This window comes from Myotis lucifugus, unplaced genomic scaffold, assembly GCF_000147115.1.
Source record: "Myotis lucifugus unplaced genomic scaffold, Myoluc2.0 scaffold_99, whole genome shotgun sequence".
Lineage (NCBI taxonomy): Eukaryota > Metazoa > Chordata > Mammalia > Chiroptera > Vespertilionidae > Myotis > Myotis lucifugus.
In genome coordinates, this window is record NW_005871147.1 from 1,086,938 (window position 1) to 1,108,569 (window position 21,632).

At 45.5% G+C, this 21,632-nt stretch overlaps 1 protein-coding gene across 1 annotated transcript in view; it reads right to left on the reverse strand.

Annotated features, from left to right (window-relative positions):
* The window catches only part of ITGB3 (integrin subunit beta 3), a 51,998-nt gene that overhangs the window by 29,137 nt on the left and 1,229 nt on the right, over window positions 1–21,632 (reverse strand). Inside the window, exons 2-3 of the mRNA XM_006092181.3 lie at window positions 8,270–8,355; window positions 351–546 (exon numbers count right to left, since the gene is read on the reverse strand). Of these exons, the coding sequence (XP_006092243.1) occupies window positions 351–546; window positions 8,270–8,355 (282 nt within the window). The remainder of the gene's footprint in view (window positions 1–350; window positions 547–8,269; window positions 8,356–21,632) is intronic.

Here is a 21,632-nt window from a genome sequence, read left to right on the forward strand (position 1 = left end):
AAAATAGGCATTGGGGGAAAGTAGGGACAAACGTTTTTTGAGTCCCTACTATGTTAGAAGGGTTGAGTAACTTGCCCAAGTTCAAATAACTAATATATGGGATGAGTAACTTGCCCAAGTTCAAATAACTAATATAATAACTAATATATGGGAGAGTCAAGATTCAAACTCCCATCTTCTGACGCCAAGTCCCAACATCTTCCATTCTCCTGCCCACACCGTTCCCCACATCCTTCTCTTCCTGCACCATTACCATTGCGAGTGTCTTCCCCAACGCTTCCTGATCAGACCTCCACCTTGTGCCCTGTGTGCATCTGCCCGGTGTCTCCCCACAGTGTGCCCATCCCTACCTGGCCGGAGCCGGAGCGCAATCCTCTGGGGACTGACTTGAGTGATTTGGGAACTGTCTCCAGAGCCCTTGTCGCTGAGAGGCCTGGCCTCCAAGATGCGGACCTCACTGAGGGGGAACTCGATGGACTCCAGGGCACAGTTATCCTTCAGCAGGTTCTCCTTCAGGTTACAGCGGGGTGAGCCCGGAGTCAGGGTCTGTAAAACAGGAGCCCAAGGGGCAGCCCTGTAATTGGAGCCACGGTGGTTCTCCGCCTCCTGCAGGCCCTGCTGCCTCCCAATGGCTGAGAGCTTATCCAGCATTTTGGGGCTGAACCAGCATAAATGAACTCGTGTGATCCATTATACAGAAGGAGAGAACTGAGGCCACAGAAAGGTTGGGTGAGTACTGTCTCGTGGATTGGTAGCCAGGAAGAGAGCCAATTCAGTACGATGCCTGTTAAGCTACTGCTTTTCCAAATCTGAAATGCAACCCACGGTGGGTCCTAAAAATCAATGAAGTGGGTCTCAACCATCTATTTATCAAATAAAATGCAATAGAATAGAATAGAAAGTATGAAAGTACATAAATGGCAAAAGTAAATATTGTTTTGTGAAACATGTATATGTTTGGGAGTAGGGTATAATATGTAAAATACATAATGACATGCAATTTCTTTCTGAAGGTCAAGATCAAAGCAGTTTGGAAGCTGACTGCATTAAGACACTGACTAGGATCTGAGATTTATGAGGGAAGGGGCTGTTCCTTTTCTACTCCCAGTTCCCAAACCAGGACTTACCACAGAGGTGATGGGGGAAGAGGTACTGGGCAGCAGCAGAGAGTAGGGGCTAAGCACATAGGAGCAGATTGACTGAGACTACATCTCAGCATTACCTCTTATTAGCTAGTGATTAGCATGAGTCACCTAAACGCTCCACACCTTGTTTCCTCAGCGATACCGTGGAGACAGTAACAGCCCCAGCCTCACAGGGATGTTATGCAGGACAAAATAAGACAATGCAGGTAAAACTCGTAGCATGGTGCCTGCCACAGAATAAGTGATTAATGAAGGTTAGCTATTATTATGAGACTAGTAGCCCAGTACACGAAATTCGTGCACTCGGGGTGCGGGGGGCTCCCCCCAGCCTGGCCTGTGCCCTGTCACAGTGCGGGAGCCTCACAATCCATCGCCCCAAAGAGGTAGGCCTCCGTGAGCCTCACATCCCTGGGCCTGGAGCCGGGGGCGGGGACGCGAGCTTCATGCAAGTCCCTGATGCTGCAAGTCCCTGCCCACCCACACCTGCTGTGCATGCAGCCTCCTACTGATTGGTCGTTACACGTGAGGGCTTCATGACCATTTGCATATTAGCCTTTTATTATTAAGATGCTCTGTAAATAGTTCCTGGATAAATTAACTTTGAATAAGCTTCCCAAGCTTGGGCAAGTCCCATGGTGCCAGATCACTGGCCAGAGTCCATCCTATCACTTTAAGCTTCCTCCCTCACCCTGGACAGAGAGCCAATTGATCACCCTTCCAAAAACCCTGGTGTGTATCCCACCCTCTGGAGCTCTGTGTGTGTTTACACCTGAGTATTGAATGGGAGACATCTGCACTGGAAAGAACACTGGAAATCAGGAAATAGGTTCGATCCTAGGTCTGCCACGAACTAGGCATGTGACCTCAAATAACTCATTTCACTCCTGTTGGCCTCAGTTTCCTCACCTATTCAAAAGGGGCTTAGAGGACTGGGTGTGTTCAGTCCCTTCCTGCTCTGACATCCAGTAAATTTAGCCAACGCTGTGTGGGCACAAGTCCATCGGGGCTCCTTGGCAGGCTGGAGGGACTGGCAGGAAATCTGGAAAACCCCACCCTGGACCTATTTCACAATATCTAGGCCTTCAAGCCCTCAAACCAAACCTCAATCTCCACCCACCCCTCTCACAACCACTTCCAGAAGTCAGCTGACTAAGTCATACCGATATCCCACAACAACTAGTGTGAACGTTTATGGAGCACCTACTGCATGGCAGGCACTGTGCTAAGCACTTTGCATGGGTTACTGCGGGCCTCCTGGTTACAGCTCTGTAACACTGGAACTATTTTCCTTTTACAAGTGAGGAACCTGAGGCTGGGAGACTTCACAAACGAGGAACCCAATCTTACAGGTAAGAAATCTAAGAAATTAAGTGACTTGCCCAAAGTTACAGAGCTAGGAAGTGGCAGAAGTGAGATGCTAATTAGATTGTCTGACTGCAATTCTCCTCACAAAATGATAAATGGTATTACATTCTGCATAGAGTGAGAACCCAGGCAGAGAAGCAGGAAGTGATGGGCCCGGGAAGAGCCACACCAGAGAACGCCCCAGGTAGGGAACAGAATGCAGGATGAGGATGTGGGAGGTAGGGGAAGGATAGATCACATTCTGCCTCTTTAGCCCCCTCAGGTGACTGGTAGCTCAGGAGAGGGATTGGGCCACTAGGGGCTATTCATGTTTTAAAAGTCAGGACTCCACAGCCTAAAACCCCTCATGATGCTAGAAATCTCCCTCCTTCTCCTGCCCAGCCCTCCTCTGATGGGCTGAATGGCTTCCCAAGGTGGGTGGAGAGATGAACAACACCATAGGGCTACACCCTGATTGTTTGTGTCCACCCAGAATTCATACGTTAAACCCTAACCCTCAAGGTGAAGGAATTAGGAGGTGGGGCCTGAGAAGGTGACTAGGTCACGAAGTGGAGCCCTCTTGACTGAGGTTAGTGCCCTTCAAAACAAGCCCGAGAGCTCTCTGGCCTCTCTGCCATGTGAAGACACAGCAAGAAGACAGCCATCTATGACGCAGACGGTACCTTGATCTTGGACTTCTCAGCCTCCAGAACTGTAAAAATTAATGTTTGTTGTTAAGCCACCCAGTCCATGGTATGTTTGTTACAGCAGCCTGAATGCACTAGGACAAACAGCATGAGGACCGCCCTGGCCCAGGCAAAAAGTAGAAAGAGCCTTCAGAAGCCAGCATCTTCCTTCTTTCTCCCAGGTATGTGGTCGAGAAATGACATCAGCAATGGGAAACAGTGCATAAGCCTTAACCTTCCTGACTCAGAAGGTTCCAACAGGGGCAGCACAGATCCCCCAAGCCTCTGAGAGAAATGAAAATCCCCTCTCGGCACTCAGCTCTGGCCGAGGACAGAAGGACAGAGGACAGAACTCATGAACAGTTCGCATTTTTGTGCCCAAACGCCTCTTGCTGCCCCTGCCCATCTCTCCCGAAGCTTCTCCCTCAGGAAGCAGTCTCTTTCTTGCTCGGAAAACTCCCTACCTTATCTCGGACTCCAGCTGCCCACTAAGCCCCAGGGAGAAACCCTTCCAAAAAAGGCAATGACTGCATAGAACAAGAAGCACCGAGGAGCTGAGTCTTTCCAGGACTGAGACAGATGCTGAAGGAGAGAGGGAGGGGTGAGACCAGGACACTGAATGAGAGCAGCAAGGCCATCCTGCATCTTCAAGCTGCAGCAGCAAAGAGAGGAAATGTTAGGAGTTTGGAGTTTGGTTTCCAGAACCCCATTTTCTAATGGGACAGTGCATATTGGAAGGTTTGAAGAGCTAAGCCTTGCTGACTGTCCTTATGGTTTGTTATGAGCTTCCTTAGAAATATAAACACTAAGAAACAAAAACTGTCTCCATCCCCCCCCCTCCTGCTTTGTGGTCACTGACACCAGAGGTCAGGAACAGAGCAGGCCTGCTCCTCGGCCACGCTCTCCCTGAGAGCCTCTTGCCCCAGAAGAATACCAAGGCAGTGACCTCAATACACTTGGCCAACATTCCTTTTCTCAATAGTCCAGGCTGAGTGGATAGAAAGAATGTCTCCAGGTTACTCAGAGAGGAGGAGGAAGGGTGGAATATTAAAGTTTCAGTTCCCACTGAAACCGGCTGTTACACAAAATGGGCAAAAATAACCAAGACCCAGAGGAAGATTGAAGCAAAGAGGTGGGAGGTTCTGGCCCATGTGCTGTGTGAGCTGAGCCCTCCTCCTGGGAGAGTGACACATGCTGTTACTCCCATTCTCCATGAACCCCATCTTGGAAACTGGGAAGGTACAGCATGAATAACCGTCATTGCCCTACCTATCTCACGGGGTTGGTCAGGGGATTAAAATAAGGCTGTGAATGTGAAATGCTTTCCAAATACAAAAATCTCAAAATAAGCCAAACATATTGAAATCCTTTAGGTATGATATACATAAACAAATAAATGCAAATAGAAGGGGACTCTTTCCCACTATTAGCATTATAACTACTACCATTTTGGTGTACTCTGTTCTTGGAGGACAAAGAATAATATGTGCTGGTACTTACTCCCCCCCCCCCCCAGAGAGCTACTAAACACCCAACCCCAAATAAATTAACATTGTTCTCTAGATTGACATCCAGTGAGAATAAGAAATCAGTTGAATGTACAAAGAATGGAGTTTGGAGGAGACAGAAAGGAGGAGGGGAAAGGAAAGCATTTTAGTTCATGGTTATTAGTATTCACACCTATTGTTTCACAGAGAAACACTTTTAATATTATACTTTTTTTGCAATAAAAAGTTAAAGCAAAACTCTCAAGATAAACATTTATCCTCCAGATTAAAAAACAAAACAAAACATAAAAAAACAAAAACCAGAAAGAAAAGAAAAGCAGCGGAGAAGAATGAAATGATGTTAGTAAATAAAAAGGAACTGAATAGTGGCCTAAGCCCTTCCCCAGAGATGCAGAGAAGAACATAGTAATTCCTATTGGATTCTTGTACTTTGCTAGACCCAAACCCATTCTTCTTCATCCTTGGATGTCAAGCTGAGTGTGAGCTGGTCCACCTCCTTATGTGCAGTCAGGGCTATATAAAAATTCCTAGTATTTCCCTCCACCTCAGGGTTGCCAAATTTAGCAAATTCTTGGGACATTCTCATACTAAAACTTATTTCTTCTTTAATTAAAATTTAACTGGGTGTCCTGTATTTTATCTGGCAACTTTAGCTCCACCTGACCCACCATGGCCCCGACGATCAGCCCTTTCAATTAGCAGTATTTACCAAACTTGCTATCATAACAACCTATTCTGATGTAGTAGATACAGGATTCATCCTGGGAACCTTTATACTTAACCAACACCCCAGGTCATTCTCACCACCAGGCAAGATTGGAAGGGTTTAGATTCCAACATGGAGCCAATGAGGTCAAGACCATAAGTTGAATCTCTGTGTGAGGCCGGCCTCTTTGCTAGATTCACAGCCCAAGGACAGAACACCACCCCAACCCATGTCAGTTTCCAACCCCCCAAGAACACACCCTATGCGATGGGCCCAAAACTCTGCACTCATCCACATTAGCTATGTTTTCCTATTGTGGGGCCAATGCTTGCTATACACACCCAGAGCTGCTGTCCTCGAGGACCAAGGGAATGCTGAGCCCAACCAGTTGTTTTTCCAGACTCTGCCAATCCTGCCTACAACAGCCAAGGTAGGGGAGGCAGAAGCAGCGGGCTCTCCAGGGTCAACTAATCAACAAATCACATACAAAATGGCCCCCACGGCTCACTTTTGGTTTTTTTAAGTCAACAGCCAAGGCACTTTCAACAGTTAAACAGCCTTTGCAGGGGAAACGTCAGGAAAAAATAACAGCCATGTTCAGGTTACAGCCTGGGATTCCCACCTCCCAGTCCTCCCTGGCTGATGTGTTTTGTCTCACAAGGGGCTCCTCCCATATCCTCCTCTCCCCCTCCTCCCTTGCTCTTCCTCCCCTCCCCTTCTCCCTCTAGCTCAGAGATAGTTGTAGTCATTCGCTAAACCTTTGACCTCCCCCACTTTCCTGTTTATATTGCATTCTCCCAGAGAATATCTTATTGGACTTTCTTCCTCCCCTCATTAATTGCTTTTGGTCCTAGTGTACCCATTTCCTCTCTGATTACACCCCCCATTCCTTGTCTGGTCCTACCTTATGCTTTTATCTTACCCTGTACCTTCAAACCCTGCCCTCCCCTGGTCTTTCCCAGGAGACAAAATTCACCAGGGTCATCATAAATAATCTGCATTTGTATCTCTGAAATCGGGTTATGAATCCTAGGGGCTTCATTGGGTTAATCCTCAGCATATCTTGTCCCTATGCAGATCAAGAAAGGTGACAGACACTCTAAGAATATGTTTTCTTGCGCAGGCAGCATGGCTCAGTGGTTGTGTGTCAACCTATGAACCAGAAGGTCAGGGTTCGATTCCCTGTCAGGGCACATGCCCGGGTTGCAGCTCAATCCCCAGTGTGGGGTGTACAGGAGGCAGCCAATCAATGATTCTCTCTCATCATTAATGTTTCTATCTCTCTTTCTCTCCCTCTCTGAAATCAATAAAAATATATTTTATTTTTTTAAAAAGAATATGTTTTCTTTTCCCCCAGACTCCTCTGGGCCATAGTTGTCTCCACTTTCTCTTGCTTTGGGAGAAAAAGGAGGGAGGAAGATACTGAGCTGCTCCTGTGGCTACCCCACTGCCCCAGCCAGCTTCAGGCCATCCATCCAATAAGGCACCCTCCTCATCTAGCTCTCCCATCTTCCAGGATTCAGCTACAGAATTCCAACTTCCTTGTAAAAGAAACTTAATACTATCAGGATGGTGACTAAGGGAAGGAGGATATGGCAAATGAGAAGGGAGGAGACCACATCACACTTGAGCAGCCAGCTCAGCCCAGAGGGGTGGAGAACCTTTGGGGTGGAGGGGAACAGCTCACCCATCCCCCTCTGCACCCCCACTCGCAGCCCCAGGGAATGTTTCATTTGCTAAATGAAGTCAATGTGGCCCAGATGTTGGGCAGCTGCCTCTGGAAGCAGTTCCCGTGCTGAATTGCACACAGGCCAAAGCAGTGTGTTGAGCTGGCCTCTGCCTTTGGCAATCAGTCCCCTTGTAGAGGCATAAACACAGCCTCCCACTCCCACACACCCACCCCCGCCACCACCAGCCTGTCAGGAAGTTGCCTTTTTAGGAAACTCAGTAGATTGGGAAGAGAAGCAGAGAGAATGAGAGCCTGGGTTAGAGCAGTCCCAAAACTGCCGAGGGCAAGAACATGCTATCGTGACAGAGGGCGCCTCAGATGACTGAGATACATACAGCCATGCCAGGAGTTCAGGTAACCACCTGCTGGGGGCCAGGCCAATGACTCAGCCTCCAACTCTGTAATCACTGGAAACTCTCCAGCCACACTCTCCCCGCCCCACCCCCCCCACCCCCCCACAACTCAAATAGGTCTTGCCAGCTCCAAATTCCTGTCCCAGCCACAAACACAGCCATTCCCCCAGACACACTCATTCCCTAGGGCCCCAGACACAACAAACCCTCTGCCTAGACACAGCTAACCCTTTCCTGTCACCCACCCATCTTCATCAAATTGGTCCTTCCCTCATTGACACCTAGGAGAGGAAAAGAAGGAGAAAAGGAGGAGAGAGAGAAAAATAAAAGGTAAAGTCCTGGGGCTCCATCATCAGAGAGGAAAAGAAAAGAGAAAATACCTTCTGACAAAACATTCCCCCCACACAAGGGCAAGGTCCTTTTTTATTTGCCTTTTAATATTCTGGGATGTCTGTAAACCAGCATCCCCAGTGAAACTATAATCCTCTCCTGCCTCTCCCTTTGAGGTCTGAGGCTCTACTTCTGCAGAGTATTCCACCCCAACAAGAAGTAAGCAAAGTGTGGTGAAGGGTGGCAATGGCTACAGCAAGTCCAGGAGGACCAACCAAATTGGCCAGGGCCCCGGGCCATGTGATGAACCCTGGATTGCCTTCCCAGCAGCACCCCATAACAGCTCACTTCAGCATCCATCAATGGGAAGGCCTGAACTAGCATCTGAATTAGATCTCCCATGGGTCTGTTCCTGCACAAAAACAGCTAAGTCTGGGAAATAAGTAAGGTTAAGTGTCTGCTCCTTACCTGATCTGAGCACCAGGCACACATGGGACTCACAGCCAGACATTGCTGGCAGGAGCTCACGCCTCGTGTGGTACAGATGTTTGGTCCTGCAACAGAGAGACGAAGGCATTAGCCCTGATCTGACTTGATAAAGTAACAGGCCTGCCCCATCCTTCCCAATTTTTCCAAATGCCCAGGTTTACAGCTCTCAGATGCACACCATCTCACCCTAACCAGACCACAGACATTTACCAAATACATGCTGTTTGATATGAAGAAGGATGAGGAAGGTCAGGAGAAACGCATCACTGACCGACATTGATGAGGCCACAGTGATGGCAGGTGATGGAGCAAGGCTGAGCCATGGACCCAAGTGTCAGCTCATAAGTGATGGAAAGGCTTGAATTAGCAACTGGTTTGACACCTACACTGTGCAAATGAAAATCTGAGGCCCAGAGCAATGGCAATGTGTCCTTTCTCCAATTATTCTGATGATGTATTCATAGCCATTACACAGGGGCTCCAAAGCCCTGATGCACTAACATTAACATGCAACCTAAATATTGGGGGGCTGGGATGGCCATGAAAGGCTCCCATGGGCCTACCAGAAAAAAAAATTTCTGGAATCTTATCAAACTTCCCAATACATATATCTTTGGATCCAAGCATAGAATGCTCCAGGGAGAATTGCAGAAATGTTAGAAAAGGCTGACTGATATAAGCTGGAAGAACATGTTGGAAAGCCTGTACTTGAATTCTGAATGCTCTTCTAACTACCTGTGTCATGACTTTGGGCAACTCAATAACCTCTATGAAATGATAATATCTATCTCACAGGATGTGTACAAGAATTCACTGAGGTAAGGGAGAAGTACTCAACTGTCAACAGTCTTCATACTGTCAAAGGAAAGTGGAAAAGCAGGTGGGGGAGGAGCAGGGACAAACAGAGGGCCCAAAATAGCCCTGAGAAGCCCAGCCTGGAAGGAAACCTCAGGTTTTTACTTGGACAGAAAGCCACCATCCTCCTTGCTTTCCCTAGCTCGGCCAGGTGAACCCTTCTGTGCTCCAGGAACGCCTTTTTCCAATATAAGGAGCAAATGAGAAAAACCCATTCTTCCCATGACCCAGTTATCCTGACAGTTCCTTTATCCAGTTTGCTAAAGTGGCCTCTTTGCCCCGAGCTGGTGAGACTAGCAAATCTATTGGAGAGAAACCATTTTGACAGCTAGGATGTTTTCCCATTGTCTCCAAAACTTCTCATTGAGCTGAATGTCTCAGTCCATTTTATTATAGTGTGACTGAACTCTCTCCCTTCCAACTTCTGGACAAAAGCATACCAAGAAAATGGAGAGAGAGAGAGAGAGAGAGAGAGAGAGAGAGAGAGAGAGAGAGAGAGAGAGAGAGAGGTGTTAGGAAAAATTATCAAAAATTTGGAAATAATACTCGGTGCCCTTGATATAATTCAGGGTGTTGACTAGTAGACCCACATGCTTAGGGATTATCTGACTTTCTAGTGGTGTGTACCTTTATTTGACTTCGATCAATTAGAATGCAACTCTTCAAGAGTAGAGGTGCACTTACAGAAAATCAATAACAATGGAAATGATTCTCGGTGAGAACGAGATATATGATTCTTACCCAGCAGCAACACACGTGATTTCTGTCTGGTAGGAAAGGGAATCCCCAAAGGTTAGGGTTTATTGCCTTGCAGAACCTTAACCAATTTTGAATCACAATTTCTCTTTCTCCAGCCAGACATGAACACAGCCCCTCTTATTGGCAGAGTTCTGAGAGGAGCATAGCCTGAACTATTTTAGGAATCTGCTTCCCATTGTGAAGTTTGCAATGGGATTGGCATCCAGAAGGGTAATTCTGGACATAAATGCCATCGATTTTCACCAGGGAAAGGAGACCACGTGAAGAGTGAGAAGGACGTGACCATGGAGTACACTGTCAACTTATTGTTGAAAAAATTTTCCCAGTGTATACATTTACCCATTCATTCTCAACTTAGCATTTCCCTATGAGTCCTCGACTTGCAGCCACAATAGAAAGCCTTCTCAGATGTGAAGTAAATAACAGCAAGACCCCTCCTTGTGAATGGGCAGTCCCTGACCTCGGAGGATGAAGTGCTGCTGGGATTTGTTCTTTAGGAAGTTATGCCTGGGGAGTGATGGCTACCCAGTTCCCCTTACATCTCTTTTTAATGAATCACAGGTTGATTTCGTGAGAACCAATAACAACCACCCCCAATACCCCCCACCAAGGCCTGCCATCAAGGGCAAGTTCCTGGAATGCAGTGGCTGAAAGTGATGGACTCATCAGAAGTCTCTGTGCCTGGGCCATGCTGATTCAATGTGCTGCTGTCCTGAAGCCACCCCTCCCTCCCGAACATGTGGAAGGAGTTTGGGTCTCTGTTTCCAGTCATTCATAAGGCCTATGTTCCTGTTCAGCCTCCGGGGCCCAGACTCAGCCCTGCTGGAGAAGTGACTGGAAGAAGTCCTTCATCAGAACTCTGTCATTGCCGAAAACAAACAACTCCTACCACCCCTTTCCTCTCTAACAGTTTAGCCAGAGCAAGGAAACAGGGGGACTGGCCCTGGTCCTCACGAGGTGATTAAAAGGTTCAATGAACCAATCTGTCAAACTCTGAGCACAACGGCTGGCTCAGAGAAAGCACTCAACAAATGCTTCCACAGTTGCTATTGTTTTTTAAAATGTATTTTTATTGATTTCGGAGAGGAAGGAAGAGAGAGATAGAAACATCAATGATGAGAGAGACCTATCGATCGGCTGCCTCTACACACCGCCCTGACTGGGAATTGAACCATGACTTCCTGGTTCATGGGTCGATGCTCAACCACTGAGCCACACCAGCTGGGCGCTGTTGTTTTTGTTGTTGTTGTTTTATCCTGCAGGTGAGCTGTTTCAGGCGGTGAAGGTTTTACTTTCTTTTTCCCCTCCTAAAGACAGTTCTACACCCTGAACACCGGGGTAGTGAGGGCATGGAGCCAGAAAGCCTCAGGCTAGAAGACAATGATCAATCCTCAGATCTGGCTTCTAAATGGAGTGAGGAATGTTGGGTGTTCAAAAATCCAAGCTAGGAGGGATGGCCAAGCAGAGCAGGCCAGTTAGAAACAATAGACAAGGGCAGCCAAGAAGTTTGCCTGGAAAGTAGTAGAAAGCTATGGTTTGGCACCTCAGCCCCATTCACAGAACCAGAAAAGAGACAAAGGGTGGGGAAAATGGAGAAAAAAGAAAAACAAGGAAGGGAGTTGGAACCAATGGAAGTCATAATGCGTCAATGAGAGCTATTTTGAGGACATGCTGTCCAATGAGACAGGATGTCGGAACGCAGAAACAGGCCACCCTCGTGGGACCAGGGGTTTTCAGGAGAGGGCTGTCAGAGGCAGACGTGTTAGTGGGAAGGGAGGATGATTCGTACTGTAAACACGAGGGATATCTCTCTTACTGTCTGCCAGAGAGTTCTGGCCTGGGTCCCCAGCCCTGCCACTGACTTTTGGCTCATCACTAATTAGGTCCATGGGGACACAGAGTGACTCAGGCAGTGCCTGATCTTCCAGCGCAGTCACCTGGCTGGGTGAGTCATCCAAAAACAAAACATCTCACGCTTAACTGCACTATGAGTGCACAAGTGGCTTCTCTAGAGCAAGTTGCTAGGAAAGATTATTTTATTTCTGTTCTTTCGTTAAATGTAGCAGCAGCTCAGTAACACAAGGAAGGGGAAGGAGACAGGCAGGTGGAGTTCCAGGTAACACAGACCTCCGTGCTCTGAGCAGAAAGCTCCAGGAAGCATCGCTCAAAGCAGTAGGAAATCCAAACTACCATGTAGGATGCATTCTGATTTTGAGATTTTAAAATGTCTTTTTTAAGTATGTCAGAGCCAATTAAATATGGTCTTCAACATTAGAAGGCATTTGTATAATTTGCCTCCACCGATATTAACATGTGTTATGGGTTGAACTGTGTCCCCCAAAAAGATATGTGGAAGTACCTATGAGTGTGACCTTTTTTGGAAATAAGGTCCTTGGAGATGTGATCAAGGTGAAATCATTAGGGAAGGCCCTAATCCAACAAGACTGATGTCCTTATAAAAGAGAGAGACCGAAAAAGAGAATGCCACGTGATGACAGAGGCAGAGATTGTAGTGTTGCAACTGGAAGGCAAGGGACGCAAAGACTGCCAGCCGCCACCAGAGACAGGAAGATGCAAGGAAGGATTCACTCCGGAGTCTCCAGTCAGGGTCCTGCTGACACCTTGATTTCAGATTTCTAGATTCCAGAAAGAATATGTTTCTGTTGTCTTAAGCCACCCAGTTTTGGCAGCTCTGAGAACCTAATACCAAATGGATTTGCATTTCCATAGCAAATATGACATGCTTTTGAGGAACATTGCCCTGAAATCCTCTGCATAATTGAGAAAAGCCAGCCTGGAATGAGAACTTTGCTATGGTAAACCCACCTATGGACAATGGAAAAGAGGTTAGTTGTACACTTTTCCTCTCATATATGTCATGGTGTTAGCACTCATTCATTCATTTATGTACTCAACAAATTTTTATTGAGCATCTAACTGTGCCCAGCACTCTCCTAGGCATTGAAGATACATTGATGAACTAAACACACCTCCAACTCTTGTAAATTTTAGTGAGGAAGATGAAAACAAAAGACATACACAACAACCAGTACAATTTCAAACAGTGGTAAATGCTTTAGAAAATAAGGCAGGATAGAGGAATAGTGACATTGAGAGTAGGGAGCCTCCTTTAGAAAATGTGGCCAGGAAAGGCCTCTCTGAGTTAACATCTCAAGATGATATACAGAAGGAAGTCATGGGACCATCTAGGGGATGAGCATTACAGATAAAAACTATGACAAGAGCTAGATGGACTTCAGCTTCTTAAAGAAATAGTAGGGCCCAGCCGGCGTGGCTCAGTGGTTGAGCACCAACCTATGAACCAGGAGGTCAGCGTTCCATTCCTGGTCAGGGCACATGCTCAAGTTGTGGGCTCCATCCCCAGTATGGGGTGTGCAGGAGGCAGCCAATCAATGGTTCTCTCTCATCATTGATGTTTCTATATCTCTCTCCCTCTCCCTTCCTCTCTGAAATCAATAAAAATACATTAAAAAAAAGAAATAGTAGAAAGAGAGAGGGAGGAGGAGAGAGACAGAGAGGTGGTTGGAGAAGCAGTCAGGAAACTATAGCTGTGGTAGGGAGGGCAGCTTTCACGCTCCATGTGCTGGGAAGCCACTGGAGGCATCTGAGCAGAGGCGAGCAGAAAACAATCATCCTGGCTACTGAGAGGGAGCAAGACCAGAAAGAGGCCAATTGGGAAGCTATTACAATAATCCAGGCAACAGATGGCAGGGTTTGGATTGGAATGGTAGTGGTGTCGATAGTGTGGTCAGACCCCAGGTATATTCTGGGGATTTGCTGATGAATGGCTTGTGGGGCATGAAGGAAAGATGGGAAGGATTTTGCTCTGGGCAAGCAAAGCCCCTTGGACAAAGTTCAAATGTTTTGATCCACTGGTTATACACTTTCACTGACCCTTTAGCCAGTAGACCCTGCCCTTGTCAGTGAAGCCAAATCGTGTCTAGTTATCGTCCTTAACTGTGTGAACACTCCATGAAGCCCATCCCCAGATAGAATCCTGTCTTCTGGACGGTTGTGATCTAAATTAACACTCAGTCTCTGGGAAACACCGTAAGGGCAGGGGTAGTAAAACAATGAACGCTATTATCATGTGACAGAGGGAACAGTGCGGAAAGCATGCAGACTGGCAAGCAGGACAGATCTAAAGCCGCTTTCACCATGGAAAGCTGTGTACCCTCAGGCACACCCCTTCATGCTCTCTCTAGGTCCAGGGACTCTTTGATTTCTTGGCCACATCCCTATTCAAGAGCTTATCATTGTTCCCTGGGCTTTAACAAGCCTAACCCACCATATCAGCAATGCACTGGAGACTCTAAGCAACTGCTTCCTTTCCCCCATGCTCCCAAATATGGGCAGAATACTTATGCCATGAGTTGTTAGGTTTAAATGAGATGACATCTGTGAAGGAACCATCCATGGTGGATGCTCAGTAAGTGCTGGTTTCTTTCCTCCTTACCTTTATGATAATCACTTCCTGCCCATCCCACTCCCCTCCATCTCAGGGTCAGACAAAAGACAAGTCCTTTGTCTGTAATAGGATACAGGGGAGAAAGCACTAGTCAGGAGACAGGAGTCCCCAGGGATAGGCCACACCAATGCCACTAACCTAATTGTCACTTCACCCTCAGGGCCTCCCTTTTTGCCTCTCAGTAAAATAAAGGGTGTTCAAGTCGATGATCTTCAAGGTGCTGCCAGCTCTGTAAGTTTATTTTCCAACCAGAAAGCATCAACAGGGTGACTAGGAGTCTAGGAGGTCTAGCCTCCCAGGGCCCAAGACCCCTCCAACAATGCACATGTGTCCATGTCTTCCTACTGGCTTAACTATTACAGTTTTTCTTTCATTTTTTCCAATTACAGTTTACATTCAATATTATTGTGTATTAGTTTCAGGTGGATAGCATAGTGGTTAGACAATCATATACTTTACAAAGTGTTCCCCCTGGTATTTCCAGTACTCCCCTGATACCATATAAAGTTATTACAATTATTGACTATATTCCCTATGCTGTATGTTTCATCCCCATGACTATTTTGCACCTTTTTCACCCAGTCCCTCAACCCTCCTCCTCTCTGGCAACCATCAGTCTGTTCTCTGTATCTATGAGTCTGTTTCTGTTTTGTTTATTCATTTATATTGTTCTTTGGATTCCACATATAAGTAAAATCATGGTATTTGTCTTTCTCTGACTCACTTTTTCACTTAGCATAATACCCTCTAGGCCCATCCAGGCTGTTGCAAATGGTAAGATTTTGTTCTTTTTATGGTCAAGTAATATTCCATTGTATATATGTACCACATCTTCCTTATTCACTGGTCTATTGGTAGACACTTGGGTTGCTTCCATAGTTTGGCTATTGTAATAATGCTGCAATGAATGTAGGGGTGCATATATTCTTTCAAATTTGTGGTTTGGGTTTATTTGGATATATACCCAGAAGTGGAATCACTGGGTCATCAGGTAGTTCCATTTTTCATTTTTTTAGGAACCTCCACACTGTTTTCCATAGTGGTTGCACAAACCTGCGTGAGGGTTATCTTTTCTCCATATGCTCAGTGGTCTAACTGGTATTTGACTCAAATGTTGCATCTCAGATTCTGGAAAATGTTATCAGTACGGGCCCCACCTCCCATCTGATTCACTCACAGAGAAGAGGCAAGCCTGTACCAAGCTCGGTTTGAGGCCCAGCCCAGCAGTGCCCTGGTGGTGACCTTGGCAATCAGCTGTCCAGTTCTGCTACTTTTCCTCCTCCAGCTCATGTCTTGTGGCTATGGACAGCAGACAACCGTGCTGTCACCAGTCCTCGCTGCCAATCTGTCTTGATAGGAAGGCAAATTGGGAGGACAATTTGGCAAAACCTATTAAAATTTTAAATATTCATGTCCTTTGACCCAACAGCTTTAGTTTTAAAAAATCAGCCTATAGAAACAGAAACAAAGAGGCATAATAATGCACAAGGATATCGCCTGCAGTCTTACTTGTAGTAGCAGATAATTGGGAATGACCCCAGTGTCTGCCAACAGGGAATTGGTTAAGAAAATTCAGGTATATCCATATAACGGTATGCCTTCTGGCTAGAATTATAGCTCTTGGGATAAATAACGGCAAGCCATAAACTGACATAAAAAGATGCCTAGTGTATATTATTAAGTGACAATGATCCTATTACGGATTATCCTACTTGAGACATAACAATAATGATAAATAACTATATATACTCAAGACTTCCACTAGCAAAGAGATTTAGGGTTGACCCCATGGACTTTTAAAGTGGCTACTAAGTGTGCCTTTTGCTAAACATCTGGAGCTCTCATCTAGGATGAAGTTTTTCAAGCATGTCTGTAGCTGCAGACCTTCCTTTTTTCCCTCCAAAAATTCTTACATGGAATTCCACATTATTAATCAATTAAAGGGAAAACCTCTCCAGCTAATGGTGGGGAGGTGAAGGAGCAAACCAAAGTCTCCCCCTTCATCCCCTTTGCCAACTTTTCAGCCCCTGAGACACAAAGAGACTGAGGCCCAGAGGTAAGATGACTTGTTCAAAGTCACACAGCAAAATGATGAAAAAGCCGGCAGAGCCACAAATCAAATACACGTTTCTCAATTCCAGACCACAGTTCCTTTCACATTGAAGTGTTATTTTTTTCTATATGGAAGGAAGTGGCTTTTGTAAGTTTTAAAAAAATGTAACACACGTTTAGGTAAAGGAATACACATACACGTGAGAATTATATGTGCAAGAGGGAAAGATCTGAATTGAACACCCCATCTTATCAATGGTGGACATTATGGAATAGAATTAGAGGGGAACCAGCCATTTTACTCTCCAATGTTTGACTTTCTTATAATGAGGACATTTCTCTCACTCTCTCCTTGAATGTTCAAATATCTTTACTAACTGAACTAAGAAACGCGGAGAGTGAGGGAAAGTAGTCTTTTTGTGGGAACAGGACAGAAAGCAGAAAGGAAGATTTACAGTGGAATTTTTTTCAAAGATGCTACCAAAAAAAAATTTTAAGGTAGAATATCCCCAGACTTAATTAATAGTTTCTGGACCTTAGGATGTGACATACCATATTTAGCCATAAACTATCCAATGCTTTTAGGACCAAGAATAATAAAAGTGCTGGTTGCTGCAGAACTCTCTCCAATATCCTGAAGATATTACTATTTAGCACTCGGAGAAGCTAATGGCTTAACCTACATGGCCCAAACACATTCAATTAGAAAATTAAGAAATTGGAAATTGGATCCAGGTTTGATGGATATACTCTCCTGCCTTCAGGGTAACCGTCTCAACACCTGAGGAAAATGAAGTAGCCTCAGATAACCTCTTAGCATTCTGATACGTGCAACACCAACCAAGGAATCTCAAATGTATCATACTAAGTGAAGGAAGCCAGACTTGGAAGGCTACATACTGTATGATTTCATTTATATGACATGCTGCAAATAGCAGGACTATAAGGACAGGAAACAGATCAGTAGTTGCCAGGAACTAAAGATGGGGAAAGAGAACTGATGACAAAGGAGCTCAAGGGAACTGTTTAGGGCAGTGATTTTCAACCGGTGTGTTGTGGCAGGCGCACTGGTGTGCCGCAAGAATTTCTAAAACATGCGATACCTGACTACTTAGCCAGGAGCACTGACTTCTTTTCCCTTAGATTGTCAAATAAAAAAATGACAACAACCAACATAACAATAGCTGTCCAGTGTGAATGAGTCAATATTGTATCTTTTTTCTCCCCTCAGGTTGTCAAAAAATATAACATTTTTTTGGTGTGGTGCAGAATTTGAATAATTAGTTTATGTGTGCCATGAGATGAAAAGGGTTGAAAATCACTGGTGGACAGTGATGGAAATATTCTATATCTCGATTATGCTGATGGTTACCTAAATGTGCATTTGTCAAAATTCATAGAACTATACGCCCTAAAAAGAATAAATTTTAGCGTATGTAAATTATACCTCAATAAACTTAACTTTTTTAAAAATATATTTTATTGATTTTTTTACAGAGAGGAAGGGAGAGAGATAGAGAGTTAGAAACATTGATCAACTGCCTCCTGCACATCTCCTACTGGGGATGTGCCCGCAACCCAGGTACATGCCCTTGACCGGAATCGAACCTGGGACCTTTCAGTCCGCAGGCCGATGCTCTATCCACTGAGCCAAACCGGTTTCGGCAAACTTAACTTTTAAAAATGAGTGTTCCTGGAGGTGCTGTGTACATGGAGAGTTTCACATGTAAATAAATACCAGCGGTTTACACCGGGAGAATAGGCAGTGTGATCTCCCTGCTCCCACCTGCATTTCCATTTGTGACCTGAGCTCCACCAGGCACAATGAGCTTCCCGCTCAGGAAGGGTCAGGGTTCAGAAGGAGGAAGGGGGTGATGGGATAGAGCAGCAGGCCAGCTCTGTGGGCAGCAGAGGGGGCTGGGTCAGGTCCAGTGGTTTCTCCCTAAAGCTGCTCAGTCATTCCCCCAGTTAATTATCTGTCTGCTGATTCATGAGTTGTGGTTCCTGTGGGCATGCTTCCTCACTGCTCCTGCCAACAAGGGCAGGAGGATTCTTAGGGCTGGGGAGGATGATAACCAGAGATCCCGAGTTGGGTGGGGAGTGGCGGAGGAGGAATTGCTATTAGGAAATTCCAGAGTCATATCCAGACTCCCCCTCCTCACTGTTGCCTCCTGGCCCTCTCTTATGCTGTCCCGAGGAGACCTCTGTCACTCACACTCACCATTTCGAGAAGGATAAAAGAGAGTGGCGCCCTCCTGTGTGTCTCCTCCAAGAAGGTGGGGGGCGGGGGGGAAATGGAAAATAGACGCTTCTCAGAGGGTCCCCTGACTTTCCAGCACCTTCAGATCAGAGGTCTAAATAGTGCAAAGGTCCAAATGCGCAAAGAATTCATGGTCTCGGCTGTATTCGACTACTGCCCAGATGGAGCGCTTGAAGGTCTTCTGTGAATGAATGCAGATACTCAAATATTGAGTTTCTGAGAGTGAGGCACATCACCTCTAGATGCCTTTTCCTAACATTCCATAAGTGTTTATGTTGCTGCCCACGTGCCAGGCATTGGACAAAAAATGTTACCCAAATAGACATGTCCTTCTCTCATGGAACCTGAAATCTCATGGATAACTTTTCCTTTCCTCTTTACCCAGAGACAGAATTTAAGGTTTTCTCATGGACTAAGCAAATGCATAAGCCTCTCTCTTCCTTAGCCTCTTCTACGGGTTCTTGTTGGGACAGAACGGCTGAGATATGCCAAGCCATCAACAGCGAATGGGTTGAAATCGAAAGGGATCCCTTGTTACATAGGTGTGGGTCTCATTCTGGGAGCTTGGATTGCACACACTCATGACAGCTCTTGCCTCCAGTGCATAGTAGATAGCATGCATAGCAAGAATAAACACAAAAGTAGCTGCCATTTATTGAATACTTATTTTGTGCCTTTTCTCATTTAATTGGCACAATCATAGAAATACTGTTTTCTCCACTTTACAGATGAGGAAACTGAGGACTCAAGAGATTAAGCAACTTGCCCAAGGTCACACAGCCAGTAAGAGTTGAAATCAAGAATTAAACCCTCATCTGACTGGCTTTAAGCATAGCTGTCCCTTTCCCCAGCCAACAAGCTTTCCTCCCATGTCTCTTCGGGCCCTGGGAACTGCTACAGAGGGCTCAGTTGTAGATACAACTGAGATACAAGCTCAGAAGGAGAAATCAGCACCTCAGCTCAGAACTAATATGTTTAGATGCTGATAGCAAATAACACGTATTCATTAGGCCCCAAATTAGAATAAAGACCTACATATGGGGAAGTCACAAAACCCAATACTTCTTGGGTGATGCTGAAAAGATCACCTTTGAACATAAATTCCAAAATTCAATTCTACCCTCAAACAATCTCTCTTCTCTCCATACCAGACCCTACTATTCTGGGAGCATCTCTTTGCCACCCACACCCAGCTCTTTCCGTGTCCCTTCAACACTGTGTGTCCCAACATAACTTTCCTATTCTCATCCTACCACCTGCTTCCCCAGGATCTGATGATACCTGCAACCCAGCCACAGGTAGTGTTTAAGAGCATCGGGGTTTAAAATATAAAATATCTGCTTTTACTGGGGGCTGATTACTTGAAGATCTGGCTCTAGAGCCCATGCTTTTAAACACTATTCTACCCTGCCTCAGAAGGAGCCTGGGACTAGATCAGCAAAACCAGTCACCACTGCTGAAATCACCCAAATTACAACAAATCCGCAAACAGATCTCCTACAAGATACTGAATGCAAATTTAGGTATGTCGATGCAGTGGAATCCTATATGAATCATTACAATGTGTCAACCAGATCAACAAAAGATATACTAAGGTTGAGGGGTGGAGAGAAAAACACCAAAAGAACATATACACTCTTCATCTTCACTAATATTGAGCCATGAACCACACCAGGCTCTATCTTATGTTACCCTACTTCTAAAACTGAAAAAATATATAATGATTAGACTCAGGATCATCCAGAAATTCAGAAAGCTGTGGATGTGAAAAGAAAAGAAAGCAAAATGAAAAAAAATGGTGTAAGTTCCCAGAAGCAGGTTCTCCATAAAAGACAGCTGAGTTGCCCTTCTGTATGTCCCCACTGCCCCCATCAACAGCAGGCCGCATCTGAGCCACGGCTCTAACAGCTCCCTGGGCAGAATCCTGGAGACTCACAGTTCGGTGCCATGGTCATCAGGCTGCTCATTGCAGACTGAAGACATCAGTTGATCTGTTTGTGCTTCCATCACATGGGAAGCTTCAGCAATAACAGCTTAGCCCCCTACATATTATGTGTAACTCTTCCATGAAGATTGTCATTCACAGAATGTAGTGATGGTGTCATGGGTGTATACTTTTCTCCAAACTTATCTAGTCTTATATGTTATATAGGTACAGCTTTGTGTATGTCAATCATATGTAATTTTTAAAAAAGATATTGTTGCCTTGTCCTGTATAATCTCTTATACACACACTTCTTTTTTAAAAATATATATAATTAGAGAGGAAGGAAGAGGGAGAGAGAGATAGAAACATCAATGATGAGAGAGAATCATTGATTGGCTGCCTCCTGCACGCCCCCTACTGGGGGACCAAACCCGCAACCGGGGCATGTGCCCTTGACCAGAATTGAACCTGGGACCCTTCCGTCTGCAGGCTGACGCTCTATCCATTGAGCCAAACCGGCTAGGGCTATACACACACTTCTTGAAGGTAGTCATCAAAGTATTTTTTTTTCAACAAAGTATTTTTGAATAGCTATCTTTTGAAATGGACTTATCAATAAATCTTACTTTTAAAAAAAAGTACTTTCACCCTAGACGGTTTGGCTCAGTGGATAGAGTGGGCCTGCAGACCAAAGGGTCCCGGGTTGATTCTGGTCAATGGTCCAGGCCCTGGTCAGGGCGCATGCAGGAGGTTAAATCGATGTGTTCCTTTCACATTGATATTTTTCTCTGTCTTTCCCTCTCCCTTCCACTCTCTCTAAAATCAATGGGGGAAAAATATCTTCAGGTGAGTATTAAAAGAACACACACAGTCCTTTCTGCGGGATCTAAATTGTTACAAGAAGTCCCACTCCCTTCATTGAAAGCACATAAATGAACACTTGTAGCTCCTCTGCACGGGAACCCGGAGGACTGTGAGCAGAGTTTCTCCGGGAAGGTCT